This window comes from Myotis yumanensis, unplaced genomic scaffold, assembly GCF_028538775.1.
Source record: "Myotis yumanensis isolate MYYU_CA2020_CCGP unplaced genomic scaffold, mMyoYum1.0.hap1 SCAF_17, whole genome shotgun sequence".
NCBI classification, from domain to species: Eukaryota; Metazoa; Chordata; class Mammalia; order Chiroptera; family Vespertilionidae; genus Myotis; species Myotis yumanensis.
This window is the reverse complement of record NW_027223768.1, coordinates 12,400,445-12,409,155: the sequence shown is the minus strand read 5'-3', so window position 1 is coordinate 12,409,155 and position 8,711 is coordinate 12,400,445. Positions and strand designations below refer to the sequence as shown.

The following is an 8,711-nucleotide window of genomic DNA, read 5'->3' as shown; positions in this document are numbered from 1 at the left end:
ACATTTAGTTATACAACCATAGCGTTATGACTTGAAGGAGACATTATAGATTGCATTGTGCTAACTCCTCATTTTAAGGATGAGAAAACTGGAGCACAGTAAGGGGTCAAAAATTACCTAAAGTCATATGTGGCATTAGCAGCAGAGCCAGGACAAGAACTCCTTTCCTGACCCCCCTCCCTCTCTTAAACTGTTACTATATGTTTAGTTGTGTTCTTAGCATCCTTTCCTCTCGAAAATACAAGTTTCTTGTATGCAAAATGCAATAAGAGATTGTATTTTGACAGTAAATATTCAGTCAATAAATATTCCATTCAAATTAGGCTCCAACTGCTTGAGTAAGTCTCAGTAAATTAGCCAACAATAATGGCTATGGCTGTATAGCCACTTGTGCTGGGTTCTCAAAGGAATAGGAGACTCATCAGATTCTTAATGATCTTATCGCTTCTATGGAAAGGATGCACGACATAATTGAAGCAACAGGAGAATACTTGTTTATACTGCTATCAGAAGGCAGAATGCACACTGGGAAATCTGAGCATATGGAGCTCAACAGAGCACTGAGGGAGGATTAAAGGAGTTAAGTTTGGAACTGGCCTTTCAAGGGTCAGATGCCATAAATTTCTACACTAAGGACCAACTCCAAACTGTACAGCAAGCCATGCTATGAGACATTCATATTAAGCCTTGGGGTATTTTATCACATTCATGATACTTGATACAAAATACATCAGACCAAGAGCAGCCACTAGTTTTGATGCAGAGGGTATAGTGGCAAACAAGAGAAACAAAATCCTTGCTGTTGTGGACCTTAAGCTCCAGTAGGGGGCAGAAGACAATGAACAAGTAACAAAAGCAAGATATCAAATATGAAAAATGCTAAGAACAATAAACAAGAAGAGGAGTATGTGTGAGAGAGTGATTGGGGCATAATCTTAGATTAAATGTTAGAGAAGCTTCTTTGAGGAGATGACTTTTTAGCTGAGACCTCAATGAAATAAGGAGCTAGCCACAAAAAGATCAGGGAGAAGAATATTCCAGGCAGAAGAAATAGCTGTTTCAAGGCCTCAAGATGGTAAATAGTGACTGAAGAGAAGAGGTGCAAGATGAGGTCTGGCAGGGCCCCATCCTAGGAAGGCCCTGGGGAGAATGTTAAATTTTATACTCAGTATGGTGGAAAACTACCAAGCATTTTAAGCAGGGAAATATGTGTCCTGTCCCAGGGTTGAACCTGCAACCTTGGAATATCATCAGGACATAGGAAAGTGACATGATATGTAAAATTGCAAAGGAGTAGAGAGTCCCATCAGGAAGCTGTTGCTGCGTTTAAGAGAGAGATGTGGTGATGGGGGTGATAGGAGCAAAGGTGACAAGAATGATGGAGTTGAGCTGTCCTGTATTTTAATAGAAACAAGTGGTCTTGCTAATGAGTTTGTTTTGGGGGAGAGAATGATTACAATAAAAAATATCTCCTAGTTTTTTAAAAAATATATTTTATTGATTTTTTACAGAGAGGAAGGGAGAGGGATAGAGAGCTAGAAACATCGATGAGAGAGAAACATCGATCAGCTGCCTCCTGCACACCCCCCACTGGGGATGTGCCTGCAACCAAGGTACATGCCCTTGACTGGAATCGAACCTGGGACCCTTCAGTCCGCAGGCCTACGCTCTATCCACTGAGCCAAACCAGTTAGGGCCTAGTTTTTGACTGAGCAATGTGGATGATGCTACTAGCTTACTGAAATGGAGAAAATTGAGGGAGAAACAGGTTAAGTCAAGAGCTCTGTTTGAGAATGCTAAGATTGAGATATTATTTCATGTCCAAATGAAATGCCAAGTAGATAATTAGATATATGAGTCTGGAGTTTAGGAAAGAGGTAGGGTTGGAGATGAAGATTTGAGAATCTTAGAAATAGTGATGATAGTTAAAGTCACAGGACTGGATAAGGTTACCTGTGGTTAGAAAAGAGGAGAAGGCAGCTGAGGAGTGATTCCCAAGGGGAAGGAAGTTGGGCTGCAGTGAAATAAAGATCAGTTTTCTGTAAGGAAATGATGTCTTTCTGATTTAGTATATTTGGAGGAAGCACTGTGAATTAGCCTCATAGTATGTTTCTCAGAGTTTGGGAATAGAGACAGCACTTAAGAGTAATGGCCTTCTGTTTGGACTTTTCAGTTGAGGAAATTTGGAATGTTGTTCTGTGGCTCAGATTCAGAGAGCTGCTCCCCGCCCCGCGTCCCCCCCCCCCCCCCCCCCCCGCCCCCAGCTGCAGAGACCACTTCTGGTCAGCCTGTGTCCCATTAGGACGCTCCCCTCCCTCCTTTCACACCCTTCTTGAGGGTGGACTGCCCCCTTTCTGGTCATTGGCTTTTGACCTTAGAGCTGATGTGTTAACTTTATTCTCAAGTCACTTTGAGTCACTGAAGAGAAGGGAGATTAAGGCAGTGGAAATGGAGAAATGGGAAGAGATTCAAGAGGTATGGAGGATACAGAATTGGCATGACTTAATGATCATTTGAATGTGTAAGTGAATGAGGGGGAAGAGTCAAATTTGACTTCTCTGCAGGGGAAGGAGCTGTAAATGATATCTAGATAAGTTGCTTTTGACTCCTTTTTCTTTGTTTCCTATTGATTTTGATAGGAACTCAAAGAACAAAGTGATCTTAGAAGTCAAGAAATTATGCCTTGTTCTTGGAAAATGACCCACAAGTGAAGATAGCATAGCCCCACAGTGAAGAAGAAAAAAGAGTCATCAAGGTCATTGCTCACCAATTATTTATTGGGCATTTAAATACAATTCCATAGATTTTCTTCTGAAGGGTTTTCAGGCCCCAGTATCTTTGGGTCAACAATTTTGGTTCGTTAGGATCTGAAAACAGATGACATATGCGTCCTCTCTATTTAATATGGTCAGAAACTAGAAAGGCATTGAGCGAAAACCAGTCTAGTCAGCTTTAGTGCTAGGAGCCAGGACAGTCCCTCTGATGAAGGGTAGGAGCCTGGTTGCTGGAAGTATTGTGAATCAGAGATGTCCTCTGTGGTCTCTGACTCTCCTAGCAGCCTCTCACTGTGTTTCATTTAAGTGTAGACTATGAGGCTTGAAATTCCTGATGTTTCATCCACAGGAGCCAAAGCTCACTGAAGCCCAGATAGCCTCTTCTTAGTTTGTGATAGGTATCTTCAGAATACCTTTCCTGTTTCTGAATTTTGGGAGAAGTTTCTACCTTTCAGTGACCCAACCATGCCCTATGTACATGGAGGGCAAACCAGGAAATGATTTAAATCCCCAAGCTAATCAAAATTGGGATCTGATTATTTCACCCAATTTACCACTCAGATTTCACCCCGCCAGGACACCCTGGATTTGCTGCTCAAAGAACTGACATGCCCTAAAAGTAAATGCTAATCCTCAAAAGCATCCTTGCAAGTAGATAGAAAGTAGAGGAGAGAAGGAAGACATACATTTTCAATCTCTTAAACAGAAGTAAATATGAACTTGATCTGTAGATTTCTTCTTTGGCAGTAGCTCTGTTGTGCAATAAGGCCTAGTGCCAATGCTCTCTCTGCTCTTGTAGATAGTCATAGAGGGGGTTGGGAGCAATTGCTGCCTTGGTTGGGTGACTTCCACCCTCTTCTCTTCTTTGGGGCCTCCCCCTGCTCTGGGTTGGATGGAAGGCCAGGTCACTGTGTCTTCCCTGGGAGCCTTGGCTCTGGTCATCCTCATTCATGTGGAATTTTTCTCTGTTAGCACTGCCTCGCTGGGTTCCATGGGATTGTCGATCCTGGGACCCTTGATATTTCTCTTTCTTCTCATGGGTTTGCTGACAGTTTTGATCTTCTTCATGAGGTTGCCTGTCTTGTCTCTGGCGGTTCTGCTCATCTTCATGGGTTTTCCTGCCCCGTGTCTGATGGCTTTGTTCCTCTTTGTGGGTTTGCCTGTCCTGTGTCTCACATGGAGTTTCCTGACCCTCATGACCATGTCTACCCCTGATTTGGTGACCCTTCTCTTCCTCTACCTGGTGGCTCTGTCTCTCATCATGACTCTCCTTGGTCTGGGCCTCTCTGTGACCCTGCCTATCACTCCCTTTGTGAGAGTGTGGCCTTTCTTGCTGAATTTGTGCTATGAGTTTGTGTTGGTGGTGTTGACAATCCTCCTCAGGCTCCCATGCCTGGTGACTGTTCTGCTGCTCTAGCCTAGACTGAAATCTCTGTCCCTGATTTTGGTTCACTTTTTGTCCTTGAGTCTGTTGACTGGGTCTCCCTGAACTTCCTGATTGCTCAACATATGAGCCTCTGCTTGTTCGCTCATTCCCTTGGAAGCACCTATTTTGCCCTGTTTCCCCAGGTTCTGACTGACTGCATTGAGAACTCAGGCCTTGCCTGTCTGCTTGACCATAGTGGGAACTCTGGCCTTGCCTGTCTGCTTGACCATAGTGGGAACTCTGGCCTTGCCTGTCTGCCTGACCATAGTGGGAACTCTGGCCTTGTCTGTCTGCCTGACCATAGTGAGAACTCTGGCCTTGTCTGTCTGCCTGACCATAATGATAACTCTGGCCTTGTCTGTCTGTCTGGTCATATTGAGAGATTGAGCCTTGTCTGTCTGCCTGTCCGTAGTGGGAACTCTGGCCTTGCCTGTCTGCCTGACCATAGTGGGAACTCTGGCCTTGTCTGTCTGTCTGTCCATAGTGGGAACTCTGGCCTTGTCTGTCTGCCTGACCATAGTGGGAACTCTGGCCTTGTCTGTCTGCCTGACCATAGTGGGAACTCTGGCCTTGTCTGTCTGCCTGACCATAGTGGGAACTTTGGCCTTGTCTGTCTGCCTGACCATAGTGAGAACTCTGGCCTTGCCTGTCTGCCTGACCATAGTGGGAACTCTGGCCTTGTCTGTCTGTCTGTCCATAGTGGGAACTCTGGCCTTGTCTGTCTGCCTGACCATAGTGGGAACTCTGGCCTTGTCTGTCTGCCTGACCATAGTGGGAACTCTGGCCTTGTCTGTCTGCCTGACCATAGTGGGAACTTTGGCCTTGTCTGTCTGCCTGTCCATAGTGAGAACTCTGGTCTTGTCTGTCTGCCTGTCCGTAGTGAGAACTCTGGCCTTGCCTGTCTGCCTGTCCGTAGTGGGAACTCTGGCCTTGCCTGTCTGCCTGTCCGTAGTGGGAACTCTGGCCTTGCCTGTCTGCCTGACCATAGTGGGAATGCTGGCCTTGTCTGTCTGCCTGACCATAGTGGGAACTCTGGCCTTGTCTGTCTGCCTGACCGTAGTGAGAACTCTGGCCTTGCCTGTCTGCCTGTCCGTAGTGGGAACTCTGGCCTTGCCTGTCTGCCTGTCCGTAGTGGGAACTCTGGCCTTGCCTGTCTGCCTGACCATAGTGGGAATGCTGGCCTAGTCTGTCTGCCTGACCGTAGTGGGAACTCTGGCCTTGTCTGTCTGCCTGACCGTAGTGGGAACTCTGGCCTTGTCTGTCTGTCTGTCCGTAGTGGGAACTCTGGCCTTGTCTGTCTGCCTGACCATAGTGGGAACTCTGGCCTTGTCTGTCTGCCTGACCATAGTGGGAACTCTGGCCTTGCCTGTCTGCCTGACCATAGTGGGAACTCTGGCCTTGCCTGTCTGCCTGACCATAGTGGGAACTCTGGCCTTGTCTGTCTGCCTGACCATAGTGAGAACTCTGGCCTTGTCTGTCTGCCTGTCCATAGTGGGAATGCTGGCCTTGTCTGTCGGTCTGGCCATATTGAGAATCAAATTCTTGCCTGTCTCTCTGATGATAGCCTGATTCCTGACCCAGCCTTGCAGAATGCCCATAATAAGAGCCTGATTCCTGTTGGTTTCTTTGGCTACAGCATGAATCCTCTCTAAGTCTTTTAGGCTGGCTTTGTTGTTGTCTAAGCCCTTCAGACCAGCCATCATGAGAATCCTGAACTTGTGTCTCATACTGAGTTAAAGCAAATAAATATCCTTCTCTTTTAGTCTGGTCACTGCTAGATTTATGACTCAGTCTTTGATCAGAGCTAAAGTCCTGACCTTGCCTCTCAGACCGACTATAGCAGGAGTTCCTGTCTTGTGTCTCAGACTGACCATGGTGGGAGTCCTGACCCTGTCTCTCAGACTGACCATGGTGGGAGTCCTGACCCCGTCTCTCAGACTGACCATGGTGGGAGTCCTGACCCCGTCTCTCAGACTGGCCATGGTGGGAGTCCTGACCCTGTCTCTCAGACTGACCATGGTGGGAGTCCTGACCCTGTCTCTCAGACTGACGGTGGTGGGAGTCCTGACCCTGTCTCTCAGACTGACCATGGTGGGAGTCCTGACCCTGTCTCTCAGACTGACCATGGTGGGAGTCCTGACCCTGTCTCTCAGACTGGCCATGGTGGGAGTCCTGACCCTGTCTCTCAGACTGACCATGGTGGGAGTCCTGACCCTGTCTCTCAGACTGACCATGGTGGGAGTCCTGACCCTGCCTCTCAGACTGACCATGGTGGGAGTCCTGACCCTGTCTCTCAGACTGGCCATGGTGGGAGTCCTGATACTGTTTCTCAGACTGACCATGGTGGGAGTCCCTATCTTGTCTCTCAGACTGACGGTGGTGGGAGTCCTGCCTTTCTTCCTCATGCCTCTGCCTATGTTGTCTGCCTGTATTTCCTGGAAAGCTATGGTCTTGTTTTCCCTCCTGCTCCCCTTCTTGCTGGGAGGTTCTATCTCCACATGCCTTATTTTCTTCCTTATTATAGCAAGCTTGGACCAACTGGAACACTAGCAAGAGATATTCACGAAAATCAACATGTCCATTTCTGTCTTTATCCAAGAGGTTCAGGATGGTTTCCACAGTCTCTGGGTCATTTGGTCTCTGTGGGAAGAAAAACAAAGAGAAAAATCAGATGTTTTCCTGTGGACACTAAGATACGTGCCTAGGTTCATGCCCCAGTCCATTTAGTTTGAATGAGCCTCCCTTGTGTGAGAAGCCATTAATTTGAAGTGGTGTAGGCTACCTTGGTTCTCATCTTTGATCAGCTGGTTCTTAGAACCTCATCCCTTCCTGACTCATTGGAGGGAGCAGGACTATGGGGAGTAGAGATATACTTATTTAAAATCAGCTCCCTTCATAATGAATTTGGGGAAGCTGTCCCACCCCATCACCTGATAGTTGTTTGTTTATCAACATTTTTCCAACCACAGTGTGAGCTCCTGGAGGGAGTAAAAGCTGGCTTTATTATCTATGTTTGTATCCTCAGTGGCTAGTATGGCGCTGTTGTGGAGTAGGTGCTTAATGATTCTTTATTGAATGAATGAATGAGAAAATGTGTGGACAGCATTAAAATACAGAAACTAAGACATTAATGTAGATTTCTTCTGAGAAATGATTTCCAGTTCAAAGTTCTACTTCCTCCTGTTCGAGCTCAGATACAAGGAGATGTGTGTGTGTGTGTGTGTGTGTGTGTGTGTGTGTGTGTGTGTGAGCATGCCCGTGCACACATGTCTGTGTGCTGGGAGCAAGCTATTAAGGAGCTACCTGTAACTCTTTTAGTTCCAGGGTGGAGCATGACCAAAGAAAACAAAAACTAAGCCCTAGATGCAGGTTTCAGAGTCACACGCACTTGACTCCATGGGATCCAGACTCTATGCATCTTTTTTTTTTTTTTTTCATAGTCTCATCACTTTTATTCAACAAAGTATTGGGAATTTTAGCCAGAGCAATTGGGCAGGAAAAGGTAATAAAAGGCTTCTAAGTTGGAAAGGAAGATGCAAAAGTATCATTTGCAGATTTCATGATACTATATATAGAAAACCCAAAAGACCACCAAAAAACTGTTAGAGCTAATAAATAAATTCAGTAATATCGCAAAACAGACTCTATGCATCTTACCCGGAGGATGTTTCCAAACTCAGCCAAGAGCAGCTGCTTCAATTCCTTCTTGCACAGCAGAGCACAGTCCCCGTCCTCTTTAGCATATTTCTGGAACACCTTGATCACGGTGAGTATGCTGTTCAGGAGTGGAGCCATTTTGGAAAAGATAGGTAAACCTAAAAGAAGAAACAAGATTTTGTCTGTGTTTAGGACGAAGCCCAGGAGACAGCATTTTCAGAGGGAAAGTGGCCCCTCTTGGTCAGGGACAGAGCTTCTCCTTAGCCACACCCCTGACCCCCTTTGACCCATAGTCTGGCTCCAAATATCACACAGTGGGAGATGGGTGCAGACTATGGGTTCCCTGCTAGAAAAAAATGGCTATTTCCTAAAAACAAAAAACAAAAATACAATAGGTGTTTTACATGCCCCATCTTCTACTCCAGATGGGACTTGCTTAATTGAAATTCTCATATTAGAACAAAAGGGAAAGATGGGTAGGAAGCTATAAGGCAGGACCAAAGCCAGTGTCATGAAGCATAATTTTCCACCAATGACTAGCATGCTGAACGGGGCACTACATTGACCCCACTGCAGGCCGCAGTCTTCTAATGAGCCTTGCTCAAGTGGGGAAGAAGGCTAGAGGTCTCTCGCCATGGCCAAGGAAACTTTCTGGGAGACTAAATTCCAGTAAGTGCTTCTGGCCTGGATGATCACTTTGGATATGATTATAAAATAGAATCAGTGAATACAAAACTGCTGCAGATGAAATAGCAAGCCAAATTAACTGCATAGATGATGGGAAGTCTGATACAATCAGAGAAGTTCACATTGGCCATGCTAAGAGGCAGAGGGTCTTTGGGGATCTGGATCTC

General features: G+C 46.1%; 1 protein-coding gene across 1 annotated transcript; it reads right to left on the bottom strand.

Annotated features, from left to right (window-relative positions):
* Nucleotides 1-2,807: 2,807 nt before the first annotated feature.
* On the bottom strand, nt 2,808-7,995 carry RPTN (repetin). Its single transcript, XM_070396557.1, has 5 exons — nt 7,858-7,995; nt 6,414-6,840; nt 5,778-6,053; nt 4,783-5,705; nt 2,808-4,350 (listed from the first exon to the last, which is right to left on the bottom strand). Exons 1-5 carry the CDS (start codon nt 7,993-7,995, stop codon nt 3,544-3,546), a joined length of 2,571 nt encoding a protein of 856 aa, XP_070252658.1. The 3' UTR covers nt 2,808-3,543.
* Between the last annotated feature and the right edge of the window lie 716 nt (nt 7,996-8,711).

What these genes read in the sequence shown, in the direction of transcription:
- RPTN (XM_070396557.1), bottom strand. Translation starts at nt 7,995, where the DNA reads ATGGCTCCACTCCTGAACAGCATACTCACCGTGATCAAGGTGTTCCAG. An exon ending in AGTTTGGAAACATCCTCCGG is followed by an intron (nt 6,841 to 7,857) that starts GTAAGATGCATA and finishes TTCTTCCCACAG; the next exon opens with AGACCAAATGACCCAGAGAC. An exon ending in AAAGTTCCCACTATGGTCAG is followed by an intron (nt 4,351 to 4,782) that starts GCAGACAGACAA and finishes CAATGCAGTCAG; the next exon opens with TCAGAACCTGGGGAAACAGG.